Raw genomic sequence first — 16,392 nt, 5'->3', positions numbered from 1 at the left:
ACTTCATCTAAATTGCCCTCCACAGACACACACACACCAAAATCAAAATCAACTCCATATTAAAGTTGGTAAAAACATGTTTTTTTTTTTTTAATCTTATAACAACATAGAAAACAAACAATCGGCCACTGCAACAAGATCAGCAACAGTGACAAAACGGGTCCTGTACTTTTGTAGAAATTTTTACGAAAGTGTAGAAAAAGATGAAAAAGAGAGTTGTATTAAAGTGATTTCATAGTTGTAAAAAAAACAAACAAAAAAACCAAGGCACTGACAACTGAAACTGAATTATTTCTTTAAAAAAAAAAAAAAAAAAGACTGGATTTCCAACAGCAGACAAAGGATGTGGAGGGAGAGGAGAAACAAGCCGAGTATGAGACTGGGGCGAGTATAAATAGGCAAGATTTAAAAAATACAGTACACCCAACACTATATTGTCAAGAGGTAATTCGCCACAGGTCCGTCTGCCCCTCACAATCAGTTGTGTGTACGCCTGTGTATGTGTGTGAACTCACACACGCGCAAGCGTGCACACACACACACACATGTAAACACTCAGTGCTTCCACCTGCGCCTCTACACATCAAAACACAGCCCTATAAAGTGCACTCTAACAAGACCTCTGAGCTCGGAGAGAGATCAGAGAGACCATTGTGGTGTCTGCTGAGCGTGACAGGAGATGGAGATGGGGAGAAGAGGGGGGAGATGGTTGAGGAGTTGCAGTGCAAAAGGGGAGAAACGTATAGCGAGTGGTAGCGATCCATGATGATGATTCCTCTGCATTTCACATTTGAGTGGGTGGGTTGAGAGATTTGACAGATCACTTTGTACCAAGATTGTCAAGTTTGAATGCAGTGACCATTTGTTTGCTTTGATTGGAAATAAATAAATAAGCCATTTCATTTGTCGCTACTGACCCTGCCTGCCTGCCTGTCTGCCTGCCTGCCTGTCCGCCTCACCCTTCCTCTCTCTCTCACTCTCTCATTCATCTCTCGCTTATCTCATTCTTCCCATCTTTTGCCCTCTCTCTTTCTTCAGCGTTGGCTCTGTTATGTGAGTGTATGTGTGTGTGTGTGTGTGTACAGCATACAGCCAGGAGGCAGGAGTAAGTAAATGTAATGAAAGTTGTACTCTGTCGTTCCTTCGCTCACCCACGACCTTTACATCCCCCTCGCTCACGTCGGCCATCTTAGATCGCTGTCTTCCCACTAATCATCCCCAGCATTTCGACTGGGTTTTCTCCAGGCCAGTTTTTTTCTCTTTCAACTCTCCATTCCTCCGCCCTTTCTTTCCTGTCTTTCATTCTCTCTCTCTCTCTCCTCCTCTCTTATCACTCGTTCACTCTCCTTTCTCCTCCCCTTCACATTTTGCGGATGACCAGCACAGTGGTGAGAACTCCCGCCAGGAACACGCCGATAGTCTGCCACGTGGGCGTGCCAAAGTAGGACCGAATGCCCTCCTGAAAGACACAAAGCAATCAAGGTTACTCATGCCACCAATTACACAGCTCCATTTCCATCTACCTGTGGAGAGGACACACAAGAGCTGGTGGGAGCAAGAGGTGGATATCAAATCCAACTCTGACAGTGTTGAGGGACAGATGTCCACAACACAAAGCAGTGTGTGCTGTTTTTCACTGGCTACTGTTATGCTGTCCTGTACTGTTTGATCTTGACTTGCTTCAGATTCTCCAGTAACACTGCCTCCATTTTCACTCTCATAAGATAAGATACTTACTTTAATCTAGATTTCCATTTCCACAAAGACCATGATGTTACTTAGGAGACCTTTTCTATTCCATTCCATTCCATTCCATTCCATGCATATTAGTTTACTGCATCACTGCCTAATAAACTTAAACGCCTGGGGTGTGGTTTAGCTCTGTTTCCAAATCAGTACAGCTCACACTACACTGGAAGAACTTGTTTTTTACAACTCGCATCATCACCCTTTTACAGGAAGAGAAAGCACTGTGGTTCTTGATGTTATTGCCACTGAGTCAACAGATATAAACAAATAAGGTAAAACAACTGGAATCAAGCACCATTCTGTGTGGGAAGTTAGAAGAGCCCTGTGTATGGGCTCACGGATGCCATTTGCAAGTATTTTGACCCTAAATACATCACATATAGCGGCATTGTAATTTTGTGGTGCAAAATCAGCCTGGCGTAGCCAGACTCCAATTCTATTAAGAATCGGAATCGGTCCATTTGGATTTGATTATGCCGTGTGTTTCAACCAATACAGAAGGGGCAAAGCCTCTGCACACATCTAACCAATCAACAACAAAAATCAACAACATCTGAATCCTGTACGGAAAACAGCCAAACACATATCTCGAACAGCTATGATGGCAAAACATCTAGCTTTTCTAGCGACAGCCTCTTTGTTGTACAAAATGAACTCGAGCGCACTCAGATGATGTGAACAACTAGGCACTATTGCTCATCTGCCTATTATCGTATAAAGTCCACCCAGACTATTTGATTAGCCCAACCACCTCTGGTTCAGACAAACTTCTCAACAGAGTAATTCCAGACTGAACTTCCCAAACTCAAACTTTGTGGGTGGGGTACATTTTGGCTGACTTCCAGGCTAGCACCAAACTGCATGCAGCAATAGATTAGTAATTGTCCAGGTTTATTACCTATCTAGCCAATACTAGCTAACCTGGAAATTGTAAAACCTGCTACTCCCAAAATGAATAAGCCAAAAACAATGCCTCATATCTTATTGACACATTTTCCTTACTGAAAAGAACTGACATGAATTTGATCAATGAAATAGAGTTCAAATCAAAACAGTTTTTCCATAATCATCATCCCCAACAACATCACCAGTTAAAGTGACTGGATGGCTGAGAGAAACCAAGGTTGTGTACTTACCCATCCACCTTGCTCACGGATCCAGTTGATCACATGATCTTGAAGGTAGTCTATAGTCCAGGTTATGATGGTGCGAATGATGTCAGGCACCTTGGTCAATAAAGCCTGTCAAAGGAGAAGAAGAAGGCAATTGGTTGAAAGAGATTAATATACAAAACTCAAATGGAGTGCAGGAAGTTCAGGAAGCAAGTTAACACCACAGATATGGATTATTATTATTTATTCAAACAGTCTGGCAATCACAAAGGGAATCAGGGAAAGTGATATTGATGCAGGAGTGTGAAAGAGAAGCTCTCACCTTGATGACTAGTCGGCAGGCAAAATAGAACAGCGCCACCACCCTGCCCCAGTTGAACTTCCCATCTGAGAAGATCTGATAGGCCACCTTCACAAACACATCCTTGGTGGGCTTCAGCGCCGAGTCATTGATCATGCTGATGAGAAGTGGCGCAGGAGACATACGAGAGGAGAGAAAGAAAGAGAGGACATGAGGAACAGTTACCATCTGAATATTCATCCTTATGATGGCTTTGTAGTGAGGTGTCTGAGAGGGCCCATCTCTGCATGGATTCCAATGGACTTAAGACTCCCGGGGGGTGACACTGCCCCCATCTGGTAACAACGAGACAGCATGGACATACCTCTGCAGTTGCGTGTTGCTGTCCAGTTCATCTCCGATCTGCTGTAGGCACTGTGCCAGTCGCTTGTGGCTGGGGTCACACAGTTCCTTCCCCCCCAGCTCATTCCGCGTCACCGATGCCTCCGGGTTACCATGACGACGCACCCGCTCATATATGAATCTGAGTACAGACAGTAATAGATGAAACATGACCGTTTTGGCATGAGAGAGAGAGAGAGAGAGAGAGAGAGAGAGTGTGATGAGGGGACATCATGGTATTGATTACATTTCATTAACAAATCCCCTTCACTAACAAGAGGTACATTAGTAGGTGTAAATCCAAGGATACAAGGATGTTTATTTGTCACATGCATATGATTACTAATGTTAAGAATGCAGTGAAATTGTCAGAGTCTGCAGTGAAAATGTAAATCATCCTTTGGTTCATGAATCTAATGATATGAAGACATGCCCTCAAAGAGACATGGAAGCAAGCCCACATCATCATCATTCATTTACAAACAGTATATACAGAGGCGGACATTCCTGGTTAAAGAGAGTAAAAGTCCTGCCATATATACTTTCTACCAGTGCATTTAACACAGGTGATATCACTATTCATCTGATCTACCTGCCTGGCAGCTAATTAGGATGCGATGGTTCACTAAATGGTTGGATCAAGTACTTGGCAGGACTTTCTGAACCCGGGATGTCCAGTCCGCCTCTGCATAATATAACATATTCATATTTCTGACACACTCAACTGTAGGACACTCACTCTTTCAACAAGTCAGTTCCCACCTCCAGGACGTTATCAGTGGCTGTACTTGCTGACCCAGTGGGTTTACCTGCTGAGAAGAGAGAAAGTATCAAGTCAAACCCTACTGCAACCCTGGGGCCCAAGTCCTACTGTAAACAATACTGAAGAAGCTCTGTATAATCCCTTGTTTTATTGCTTATCCTAACAAAGAGGCTTGGACTTACAGCACTTGAAGTAGTCTGTTGGTCTTTACATAACTGTAATGTGTATACGTGTGATTTATGTACACAGTCAGCAACAGCTGAAAAAGCTCTGAGTCATTGCATTTTTACTCTGACATTTATTTATTTTCAGTACAGATCTATTTTGAGCATTGCCATGGTCGTTTGTGGCATATCCTCACCGTTGGCAAAATACATTGGTACATATACAAAGAGAAAGTAAGTGCAAGTCTAGTTTTGCTATGAGTATCTTTCCTCTAGTTCCATTCGTAAATGAACAGCCAGACCTTTTGGAAGCCTGATAGGCGGCAGTCACCTCAATAAATACTGGAGTTTGGTCCATGTTCATTATCAATGCTGTCTTTACCTATGTTGTTGAAACCACTTGACCAGTGATATATAACTTGAATTCTCATACAGAATAAAGTTACAGTGGTCAACGTAAATGTATCTTTTTACAACAGGGCTAGGCCTAACTAACTAAACGTTACTGTGACAAAGTCAAGCATTTAACTGCGATGAAAGCTTCGACAGTTTCGATTCCGACGCGGATCCGCCGATCAACACGCCACATTAGTTCAATGACAATTGTCAGAACTGCTTTGCGTTGTAATTAAACACTCTCACAAAGGCAACCAAAACAACTTCAAAAACAGACCGAGGACATTGGAATAATATGTGAACGATGACAACACTCCCAGGAGCTGCTCTATGGGCATACGACAGGAATGTTGTTGTCGGGCAAAGACTAGCGAACTAGCAGAGTAGCTTCACAAAATTAAACAGCCTGATGTCATCATAGCTTCGTTCATGCGTTAGCTTGCTTTAATCGCAGTCAATCAAATCGAGAGGAATACCATGTCATCCCAAACATATGGCATACACATCCAGCAAGCTAAACCTGATAATATCCAAATTCTTGATACATTTTGTCGTATATGCTTCTTACCCGCATCGCCTTCTCCGGGCAGCTCAGCCATGTTCTGATGAAAATATTGTTCAGGGTTTCCGCCTGTCGTCATCTGACAGAGGAAAGGAAGTTTATGTTGGGAACAAGTGACACAGTCCCGTGTTTTGGTTTTTGTTGATCAGTAATTCAGACACAAACCTAACCACGAATGATATAAGGTTTAGTAAATTATTTGTTAAATAACACGTTTAAACTCGCGAAAAAAAAACCCCATAAGACCTCTCTGTTGTAGTAGCTCGCGCAATTAGCAAAACAGCACCAGACAACAGCTAAAAAGCGCCCTACTGCGTCAGATCCGGACTGTGTCGTCTTTGGGCCTTCGCGCGCATGTGTAGTTCTCTTTACGACTCGACTGGCGAAGATGGCGGACGCTCAGGTATGGTCGGCTCAGACGCGTGGTTTTATAAATATGCTTTTATAGGACGTTTAGTGGGAGCATTTTGTCACATGTTTATACGTAAGTGGTAAGGAATATTATCGGATTCGCAATAATGCTTGCTTTGACCGAAAATAACGTTAGGAAATTGAATGATTGCCAGTGGTATGAACACGCTCTTGTACAATGTGGAGTTCGTCGTTTGAGGCCTCGGCATTGAAGTTGCTTAGGATTGCTTAGCCTTCTTGCTAGCTTTACCTCCAACTCTTCCATAAGTGCGGCGCAAATTTGTTATGTGCGTAGAGTTCATAGCTTAGAAGCACTAAGGAAATGTCTCAACGTTGGATTCCCGGTCAAAGCCTATCCGTTAGCTCAATTCTAAGTCAAGCTCTAACAAATAGTTAGCCACCCAGCTAATGTTAGCAGGAAGTCCAATGCTCTATGGAGTTCTATGGCATGTTGTCACGTTCATGAGTTGGTAGGACTTACTTTTTAATTTCATGTAACTTCCCAGTGGAGTTTTCTCTAAGGAGCATAGGAGAATGTAACAGACCGTTGGATTAACCTGACATATTTTGCACGTTGTATTCAGAGGGTAACCTATCATGTGTTGTGTTTTATTTCCTCAGAACGAGAGGGCTTATCAGAAGCAGCCCACCATCTTCCAGAACAAGAAGCGTGTTCTGGTTGCAGATGGTAAAGACACTGCCAAGGAGAAACTCCCACGCTATCACAGAAATGTTGGCTTGGGCTTCAAGACCCCCAGAGAGGTGAGTTGGATATTGTGGTTCAGTGAGTGTGTGTGTAAGCCCAAAACACTATTGACATTATTCACTACTGCATATGATTACTTTCTCACGATGGTCTTCCAAGCCCTAAGGGTTTTGACGATACTGCCTAATGGCAATGCTGATGCAGCCCCCTTTGTAGAAATAAGAAGCCTTTTGTGTCAAGGATGGCAATGAAGTCTGAATTATCATTTGCAGGCTGTTGAAGGCACTTACATTGACAAGAAATGCCCCTTCACCGGAAATGTGTCCATCCGTGGTCGTATTCTCTCAGGTAAGGTCCTATGTTTATTTTGATTCATGTGACTGATGTCTTATTCCTCTTAGCCCATCAACTTTATTTTTGTTTGTAACTTGCCTCTACACTCATGACTATTGATGTTGAGTGTCTCTCTGGAAGGCTGATCTTGTATGTTAACTTAATTGCTACTATTTGTGCTTGGCAGCAAGTGATGTTTTTCTCACGATGGTCTTCCAAGTCTTGAGACTTTGACGAAATTGCCTTTTGGCAACACTGATGCAGCCACTTATTTATTAATCAGTGAGGTGGCACATTTGTATTTATGTTTTCAATACCTTAGCTGTCCTGTCCTACCTCCTACAGGTGTTGTGACCAAGATGAAGATGCAGAGGACCATTGTCATCCGACGGGACTACCTGCATTACATCCGCAAGTACAACAGGTTTGAGAAGAGGCACAAGAACATGTCAGTCCATCTCTCCCCTTGCTTTAGGTAAGTCAAATGTGACTGTTTCTGACTCCCCCTCCTGAGAGCCAAATGATTAGTCTACTTATTTTGTAGTAGCAATTTCTTCATAATCTTTTTAACGTGACATGGTAGAAGTGACTTAACCTGCAAATGATGTCTTCTCACGATGGTCTTCCGAGTCTGTGGCATTGACGACAACGCCTTTAGGCATTACTGATGCAGTTAACTGCAATTTAACAAAGTGAACAATGTTGCGCAAAGCATTTTGAATAAGCTTTGTTGTTTTCCAGGGATGTTACTGTGGGGGACATCGTCACTGTTGGAGAGTGCAGACCCCTCAGCAAAACCGTACGGTTCAATGTCCTCAAAGTCACCAAGGCAGCAGGCGCCAAGAAACAGTTCCAGAAGTTTTAAGACAGTAGGGTAAGTCAAAATGACAGGTGTGACTGTTTATGACTCACCCTGCTGAGGGCCAAATGTTTAGCTTACTTTTTTTGGAGTGCTAATCTCTACATATTTTCCCATGGAATGGTATAAGTGACTTAACCTGCAAATGATGTCTTCTCACGATGGTCTTCCAAGTCTGTGGCATTGACGACAACGCCTTTAGGCATTACTGATGCAGTTAACTGTAGCTTAACCAAGTGAACCATGTTGAGCAAAGCATGTTGATTAAGCATTCTTGTTTTTTTTTTCCAGGGATGTTGTCTCAGTCACAAAGGCAGCCGGCGCCAAGAAAACAGTTCCAGAAGTTTTAAGACATTGTCAAAGGACCTGTTTGTTTGAACCCTTAAATGTGCTGTATTTTGAGGGAGAAATAAAACATCTTGTCTACAAATATTTTGAGTTGTGTTTTAGACAGATCCCAACCAAACCCACACTTGAATCGAAGGTTACCTTACAGCATCCTTCCACCAGACGATTTTTAATACTTTAAGAAATTAACAATCATATTGGCTACAGTTGTAACAGTGTTTTCCCCTTTCTGTTTGGTGCTGAAGAGAGCTCACTATTGTTGACGTCACACTTTACACGAGCCATGACAAAAAGACCAAAATGTGTTTGACACTTTTATAACTATAGAAGGACCACTGGGCACAAACATGAAAAGGGCCCACCAAAATGTGTTTGATACTTTTATAACTATAGAAGGACCACTGGGCACAAACATGAAAAGGGCCCACCAAAATGTGGTTGATACTTTTACAACTATAGAAGGACCAAAATGTGTTTGATACTTTTACAACTATAGAAGGACCACTGGGCACAAACATGAAATGGGCCCACCAAAATGTGTTTGATACTTTTACAACTATAGAAGGACCAAAATGTGTTTGATACTTTTACAACTATAGAAGGACCACTGGGCACAAACATGAAAAGGGCCCACCAAGAGGAAGTTAGTAACTTGAGGGGGTCCAGTGCTATGCCCCCCCCCCCCCAAGTAAAAGAAAATTGCTGTCTTCTGGCGAGTTTTGTGGAAATGGATTGAAGGTATCTTGCTGTGAAAACATGCCAATTACAATGCATCTCAGTCAAACATAGCGTGACCTGTGTTTTGACTTGCGTTCAAAAGTTTCGAGTCACTTAATGTCTTGTTTTAATCATTAATATTGTAAATTACTTGTAGAAAGAAATGGCTAATCTTTAATGTAATATCTATATAAGTATCAGCCCAGTATCAGCAACCATTCGTCCAGTGTTTCAAAGGCACATGTTGTTCACTAATCTGATATTTTAATGGCCTAACCGAGAAAACATTGGAGAACCCTTTTGCAATTTTGAACACATACTGAAATCTGAAAACGGCTGCCCTGATTAAAAAAAAAACGCAATGCAACTGATTCAGCTGGTATTTTGTGTATAATGGGAGAGTTAATTTCCAAGTGACCCCAAACTTTTCAATGGCAGTGTAATCTAAAAGGTCAGTAGGTCACTTAAGTGGGTCTGTAGAAAGTGTCATTGTTTTATACCAGAACTTCTGCTGTTATTGGTTGTAAACACAGGGCTAGCTATTGCATTTTGGAATGGCAAGGCTTTATGATAAGCTTTATTAGCCTACTAGAAACTGATTTTTATCAAGATCTGTGAAATACCATTGGCTGAACTGACCTGGGGGATGGGCCCAACATAAGCAACACTGCAACAATTTGCCAGTTGTTGAGTTATGCTTTTATTTATCAGGTAGCCAGTGTTTGTATGATACACACACATTCACTTTAATTGCACATTTCTATGTGAAGAACAAACAAATCATTCCAACCAGCCATCAAGGATATGGCCTTGATATGGATGATATGGTTACCTGTGAGCGCACTATTTTCATGCGATTATGTGTGCGAGTTACATGCTGGGGGCATCAGATGTTCGAGCCGTATGTGCGCGGTCATGTTATACAGCGGACCAGAAAGCTAAAGGGCGCCACCTACTGGCGTCTTTTTATTATTATCAGCTTGTGATAATTTTATCAACAACTAGACTACTACGTAATGTAGACTAATCTCAGGACAATGTGAGCTATTTTTATATAGCCTAGGCTAGCATAACAGTTAAAAACGACGCATTTATAATAACGTGGGTTTGTATTATTATTTGAATGTGATGTCATGTTTAGGACAACTTCTTGCTTCAAAATTAATGATGAAATTATTGACGCAACAATGACATACGTGCAACGTAGGGCCCTGTCTATGACGTGAGACCTGCTGAGGTATAAAACACGACATAAAATGAAACAGCCTAAGCAGTGGGCCCAGTTCACCTCAGGAACTATACCTATACCCTCGGTAAGTCAGTCTTGACAGGAACCTTGTTATGAGAGCAAAAAACAATGACACTGTGAAGAAGGCGACACATGTAGTGCGCCTATAACTAACATGTAAATTACAATTCTGAATTCTTAATCTGTAATCTAGTTATTATTCATTTATTTGTCTGTTTTACAGTAGGCTATTGCAAAGCTAAGACTAAACTTGCCCGTGATTTACAGATCAGCAGCTGAACTTCAGTTCAGTAGCAGAGGAAAGGTATATCTTCCATAAACTTCAGTAGAGGGCAGTGAGGTGTTTGGCTGCACTTACAATATCAACTCTGAAATTGAGGTAAGTGTGCCACTGGTTAGGCTATTTTACACCACTCTTCATGAATTAGAAAGATAACAGGGGTTCTTTGCCATTTATGGATATAACCCTAAGATGCTTCAATTAGGGTGTAGGCCTAATACATAGCACATTTTCATTATGTTCTCATGTTATTTGAGAACTTTGCCTGAAGCCAGACAATAACAGCCAACAACAGTGAAACTGATCAAATTATTTGGTCTGTTTGTTAATATGCCATTACCAATTCCACATCATAGCGCAAACAAATGTCATACTTTTGAACTGTGCTGATATCGTACTGATTGCCTCTCTGCTCTTGTATATTGCAGACATTGCTGTCCAATACGTAGTGGTGAACATGGAGAACTCTGACCATTCCACGCACGGAGCTGAAGCTCCATGTTTACCAGACACCTCATCAGAGGTTGACAGATATGACCTCATGATTGATATAATGAGACTACCCATGATGTATGTCCTGATAAATATCTTTACATTCTACACGGCAGACATAGTTCACCTTTATCCTACTTGTTGCTCTACTAAATAAGTGTCCTTATTTATTCACCAACAGGCAGTTCCAGGCAATCTGTTCTGGAATACGTAACAACGTGAGTACAAATAGATAAACATGGCGTTCATTTGGAGTAGGACTGTTCATCTCAAGGCCTGTGGCCGAAAGACTTGATTATTTATCCTCATTGGTTCCTTCATAACTCATGTCCTTGTTGCTTCCAAAAAATGAATGTCTCATTTGGTTACACGTCTCCACTCATAAAAGATGTCTCCTGAGGAGCTAGCAAAGATGGTTTCTTCATGGACCGAGGAGCGTGTCAGGAGAAACATCCTACAAACCATGGCAGAACTAGAGGAAAGGACTAATGTCCTCTCTTCCAGCTATCATGATCGGTCAGAAATTCAAATTACCATCACATTGTTACATATAGTATTCATACTGTTGCTTTATATAGAATGTGCTAAAGAACATTTGTATGATTGAAATAAGTTTAAGAATTTGATGTGCAACATCTCACCATGTAAAAACACACTCACACTCACACACACACACACACACACACACACACACACACACACACACACACACACACACACACAGAGAGACATTTTCAAGCAATTTCCTTCAATTGTTCCTATATTAGCTGAATGTATTTTGTCTAATATTTGACTGGTCACAGAAAGCTGCTTAAGAACGACCAGGAGGAAATTGTGGAGATGACTGGAGAAGTACCTGAAGTCCAGCTGGCTCCAGTAACAAAAGAAGTATTTGTGACTGTCCTTGACTCCATGAAGAGTCCATCTTCTGATGAAGCCAACGCTGGAAGTAAAGAACATTTCATTAGCTATGTTCATGGGATGGTCAACAAAATTAAGGACTTTCCAAAACTATTTAAGGCATCCCACAAGCGGTCCCAGGAGCTGAACATCACACCAGCTGTTTGTGAGAGTCTCTCTGAGCTTTTGGCTCTACCAGATCCAGATGGGAGGTCCACCACAAGCCTACATGACGGTGCAGATAGACTCTGCTCTGAGGACGAAATCAGTAGAGCTTCAAGGGGTGTGAGTAGCATTCTGCTGACACCTGTGGGTTCTTCAAGCCAACATGATGTTAATGAGATCCAACAGCCACAGAGTAGTGATACTTCATTGGCCTCTGTCAGGTCTGTGCATGACAACGCACGTGGAATTGTTGACACAATTATCACCGATTTAGAAGACCTTTATGAAAACCTTGAGCCAAAGGAAGTTGAAATGCTCCAGAGCCAAAGTGCACTAATCCAGGAAGAGCCCTGTGTTGAGGATGATGCCACCCAAAAGATATTTCACAACAAAGTTTACCGAATTCTGTGCAGTGCACAGGTAAAGCTTAGGATGTTTTTCACTATACACCGGTCACAAGACATCATACCCGACTCAAAGACTGTCCCACCAGCTAAGGAGACGTGCCATGATGGTATCCAACCCGAAGATGGCTGTGAATGGCCAGACCAGTCTGATGCTGAAGGTGCAGGCCTCGGTGATGGCAACATTGTAGGTGAATTGACAGACGAGCCTCAAGTTCAAGCTCTAACAAGCGTAGAACAGCAAGCCACCATGGACAGGCCAGACTATGAGAAGGATGGACATGTATCTCCAACAGCAAGCCAACGTGAGTCAAAAGATAAAAAGCGTGGAGTGGGGAAAGGATTGAAAATATTCTTTGTAGAAAATAAGATTTTTGGCCACAAAGCTTCAAGTAAGACTCCCGACACAACTTCTACTCTTGAGGAGAATACAGTTCAATCCACCAGCATTTCTGAAACTGTGTCATACACCACTGAGTCAGAATTAGAGACCATGAGCTCTTCTTCCATTGCATCGCCGGAAACTGCAACAGTGGAGGTAATACAACATAATGTGACATCTTTACAAACAACTCCCCAAAGCATGGACATTTGTGAGCAGAACGAAACGACATTAATATCTACTGGCGAAGACGAGGGCAATGCTGTGGTCGACGCAGTAACCAGGAACTCTCCATCTCCTGAGTCGTTCAGTGTGGAGGACCCAGCCGTAACATCTCCACCTGCTGATGAAATGGCAGAGGTCATATCCAGGGACAACCAACACACTATGGGAAGAAAATTCAAAAGATTATTTTCCAAAAGCCCAAAGCCTTTAGCAGGAGCTTCTACCACCCTTGAAGCCACTAAAGATAAAGTTTCCTCTTCTGAAGAGATGGCAATTGAGACCTGTGCCCCAGACTCAGAATCATACCTCTGTAAGGCAGATAAACAGCCATCGGTGGGCAGATTGCCAGAAACACCTCCATCTGATTATGTCGGTGAGGGAGATGGCACTTCTGTCACAGACATGCGTCTGGACATGAATGCTGAGGCAACTCTACAGTCACCCACGAGGGCCTCATCTGAAACCTCTTTACAGCATGTCCCTGCTAAAACTATCCCAGAAGCTAAAGCCAACCGTCTCAGTGTAGGTACAAAAATGAAAACATTATTTACTAAGTCCCCTAAACCCATTGATGTTGGACCTACCATGCAGTCAGATGAGGCCGTATCTGAGGTAGTCCCCACCTTTGACTCCGAGATGACAGCTGAGACTCCAGATGACAACTGTGCTCCTGATGCTGAGGCAACTCTACAGTCACCCATGAGGGCCTCATCTGAAACCTCTTTACAGCATGTCCCTGCTAAAACCATCCCAGAAGCTAAAGCCAACCGTCTCAGTGTAGGTAAAAAAATGAAAACATTATTTACTAAGTCCCCTAAACCCATTGATGTTGGGCCTACCATGCAGTCAGATGAGGCCGTATCTGAGGTAGTCTCCACCCTTGACTCCGAGATGACAGCTGAGACTCCAGATGACAACTGTGCTCCCGATGCTGAGGCAACTCTACAGTCCCCTGAACCCATTGATGTAGGGCCTACCATGCAGCCAGATGAGGCCATCCCTGAAGTAGCCCCCTCCCTTGACTCCGAGTTGACAACCGAAACTCCAGATGACAGGTCTGCTCCCGATACTGAAGCAGCCCTACCACCCATGAGTGCCTCATCCGAAACATCTTTCCCGCATGTCCCTGCTAAAACAATCCCAGAAACCAAAGCCAACCGTTACAGTATAGGTAAAAAAATGAAAACATTATTCAGTAAGTCCCCTAAACCCATTGATGTTGGACCTACCATGCAGTCAGTTGAGGCTCACACTGAGGTAGCCCCCTCCCTGGACTCTGAGATGACAACCGAGACTCCAGATGACAGCTCTGCTCCCGATGCTGAGGCAACTCTACAAACAGCCATGAGCACATCCGCTGAAATATCTTTCCAACATGAGCTCCTCACAGTACCCTCTGACAAAGTACAAACTATGACTGAATCAACTGAGTGTAGCTATGCTGCCTTAAACACAGTAATTGAGACGTCTCAAAGTCCAGAGATGGGTCCTTCCCAAGAAACGGCTCAAGCATCTCCCATCTTGGAAACAACGACTTGTGTGACAGCCACTGAAGACGGGATGACAGATGGCAAGAATCATGGCGTGACCAAGAAATTGAAACATCTGTTTGCCAAACATCCAAAGAAAGCACACAATATCCCAGCAGTGCCAATAGTATCGCAGGATGTAATTGAGTCACAGGCCTCTGAGGTCACTGTACAGCAATCTGTCAACATGTCATCTCAAAAAACTCCCCAACATGAAGACATTTTTGAAATAGGAACTGGACCGTCCCCCACCATGACTGGCCCAAACGCAAAGGTCAACAATCTCAGCATTGGTAAGAAACTGAAACAATTATTTTTTCGTCCAAACCATCCTGAAGCCAGACCTGTGGCCCCCCTGGAGGAAGCTTCCACAGTTTTCACTGAGCATTCTAGTGAGCCAGCCTTTCCTGAGGGATTCCACACTCTTTCTGAAGCTACATTAGCTTTGAAAACTATAACAGAGAGAATGATACTTCACCTGGATGATGCTGACACTGCAAAAGCAAAGCTGGATAATCTGGTATCACATGGAGTTCTCCGTCCGTTCACTGATGACTTGGTGACTCGAGTGTACAACTACTTAGGTGGTGGCCGAGCACCTGGCACTGTGCTCTTCAGGTATGCCTCTGACCCGGCAATCCTGAGACCAAGGACAGTTGGAGAGCGCAAAAGAGAACTTGTTGTGGAACGGGACCCAGAAATCGTTTATGCCTTTACAGAGAGATCCATTAACGCTGTAATCAGGCAGGTGCTAGAGTTACTTCTTCCCCTTGTGAAGGATGTTGACGTCTCTGGATGTCGGGTTCTAGATAGGGTGACTGACATCATGGCCAAAGAAATCACCGACCAAATCTCAATTACCCATCTCAGTCTGCAGAGGACAGACACTGAAGTAAGTACCACTCTTCCTTGCACATAGATTTATTATTGTTTAATACAAGTCAGCTGACGACATCACCAGACCAATCCTCCATTTTGGTAAATTAGAGGTCACATAGGCTATGTTTAAGCTTTGCCACCACTTTGGATAGTTTATATCTGCACCGCTAAATGTACATTTTAATTGCTTATCAGGACAGCGACATTTACAGTGAAAGCATCACGGATACTGAAAGAGCTAGTAGGCCTACCACAGCTACGGATGACAGGACCATTAGTAAGTCTGAATCTTTTAAAGGTTGATGATAGGCCATCATACATGGATGACCAACTCACAGTTTGTATATGTTTCATTTATTTTCAATCTGTGTGGTCTTTGAACAGCTTCTAGCAGGAAATCACGGCGACAAAAATAGACAACGCCCAGACTACATTTTTTTTTTTCTGTGATGCTTAAGACTCAAATGTCTTCAAGCCCAATAACTCCAGGAAGAGGAGATGATGATAGTCCTCCTGTCTCTTCAAATATCATCAATAAAAACATTCCGCATCCAACATGGTATTCATTTTTGTAGAAAATTGCATATTTCACACTCTCGCCTCTCATTACAAACAACATGTCTGAAGCACACACAGCTTTTACATGGTTTCCAACTTCTCCTTTTTATTTATTTGTGAACTACCTTACTTGTGCTTTCTAGCAGATAATTTAGCTTATAGCCTATCAAAACATATCCATATACACCCGCCATAACGGCTTGTTCTGAAATCAGGTTTGCAAGCACTTTAGTATGATGGCCATAAATGAGAGACTCTGGATTTTGCAGTCATGGAGTTGACCAGATTAAAGTTATATCTCACTGCTAGTATAATCTGTAACTATGTAACAAAGACATCTCTTGAATCTTGAACCTGAACAGACAGACATGTGAATGAAATCCAATTGTTAAACTGTAGGCCTAGCCTATTTTATCTGTTTCAAACTAAAGCTCTGCTCTCATAGAAAGAATAGCCTGTAAAAAATATGGTAGAACACATGAAGTTGAAAATACTGAACTGTTAAAATGTATATAATAATAGCCTAA

The 16,392-nt window shown here is 42.5% G+C and overlaps 3 protein-coding genes and 4 non-coding genes across 8 annotated transcripts; 6 read left to right on the top strand and 1 right to left on the bottom strand.

Annotated features, from left to right (window-relative positions):
• Window positions 1–65: 65 nt before the first annotated feature.
• Window positions 66–5,731, bottom strand: LOC134076948 (apoptosis regulator BAX-like). Of its 2 annotated transcripts, none has more exons than XM_062532263.1 (6): window positions 5,435–5,731; window positions 4,283–4,352; window positions 3,527–3,685; window positions 3,184–3,319; window positions 2,886–2,990; window positions 66–1,459 (listed from the first exon to the last, which is right to left on the bottom strand). In XM_062532263.1, exons 1-6 carry the CDS (start codon window positions 5,505–5,507, stop codon window positions 1,361–1,363), a joined length of 642 nt encoding a protein of 213 aa, XP_062388247.1. In that variant the 5' UTR covers window positions 5,508–5,731; the 3' UTR covers window positions 66–1,360. The 2 variants fall into 2 exon arrangements, with proteins under 2 accessions (XP_062388247.1, XP_062388246.1); XM_062532262.1 differs by having other exon boundaries at window positions 4,283–4,355; window positions 5,435–5,729.
• rps11 (ribosomal protein S11) lies at window positions 5,684–8,167 on the top strand. The gene is made up of 6 exons (XM_062532264.1): window positions 5,684–5,831; window positions 6,461–6,601; window positions 6,818–6,893; window positions 7,224–7,353; window positions 7,620–7,752; window positions 8,029–8,167. The coding sequence occupies exons 1-5, from the start codon at window positions 5,817–5,819 to the stop codon at window positions 7,741–7,743; spliced, it is 486 nt and encodes a 161-aa protein (XP_062388248.1). The 5' UTR covers window positions 5,684–5,816; the 3' UTR covers window positions 7,744–7,752; window positions 8,029–8,167.
• LOC134077665 (small nucleolar RNA SNORD35) lies at window positions 6,670–6,753 on the top strand. The gene has a single exon (XR_009938710.1). It is a non-coding gene; the product is annotated as a small nucleolar RNA SNORD35 (small nucleolar RNA).
• LOC134077666 (small nucleolar RNA SNORD35) lies at window positions 7,064–7,146 on the top strand. Its single transcript, XR_009938711.1, has one exon. It is a non-coding gene; the product is annotated as a small nucleolar RNA SNORD35 (small nucleolar RNA).
• Window positions 7,475–7,555, top strand: LOC134077663 (small nucleolar RNA SNORD35). Its single transcript, XR_009938708.1, has one exon. It is a non-coding gene; the product is annotated as a small nucleolar RNA SNORD35 (small nucleolar RNA).
• LOC134077664 (small nucleolar RNA SNORD35) lies at window positions 7,878–7,958 on the top strand. The gene has a single exon (XR_009938709.1). It is a non-coding gene; the product is annotated as a small nucleolar RNA SNORD35 (small nucleolar RNA).
• A 2,596-nt stretch (window positions 8,168–10,763) lies between the features above and the next one.
• Window positions 10,764–15,847, top strand: LOC134076154 (uncharacterized). Its single transcript, XM_062531156.1, has 6 exons — window positions 10,764–10,901; window positions 11,005–11,041; window positions 11,212–11,339; window positions 11,627–15,320; window positions 15,503–15,584; window positions 15,692–15,847. Exons 1-6 carry the CDS (start codon window positions 10,789–10,791, stop codon window positions 15,721–15,723), a joined length of 4,086 nt encoding a protein of 1,361 aa, XP_062387140.1. The 5' UTR covers window positions 10,764–10,788; the 3' UTR covers window positions 15,724–15,847.
• The last annotated feature ends 545 nt before the right edge of the window (window positions 15,848–16,392 follow it).

Source organism: Sardina pilchardus, chromosome 3 (genome assembly GCF_963854185.1).
Source record: "Sardina pilchardus chromosome 3, fSarPil1.1, whole genome shotgun sequence".
NCBI classification, from domain to species: Eukaryota; Metazoa; Chordata; class Actinopteri; order Clupeiformes; family Clupeidae; genus Sardina; species Sardina pilchardus.
This window is presented reverse-complemented; position numbering and strand designations above follow the sequence as displayed.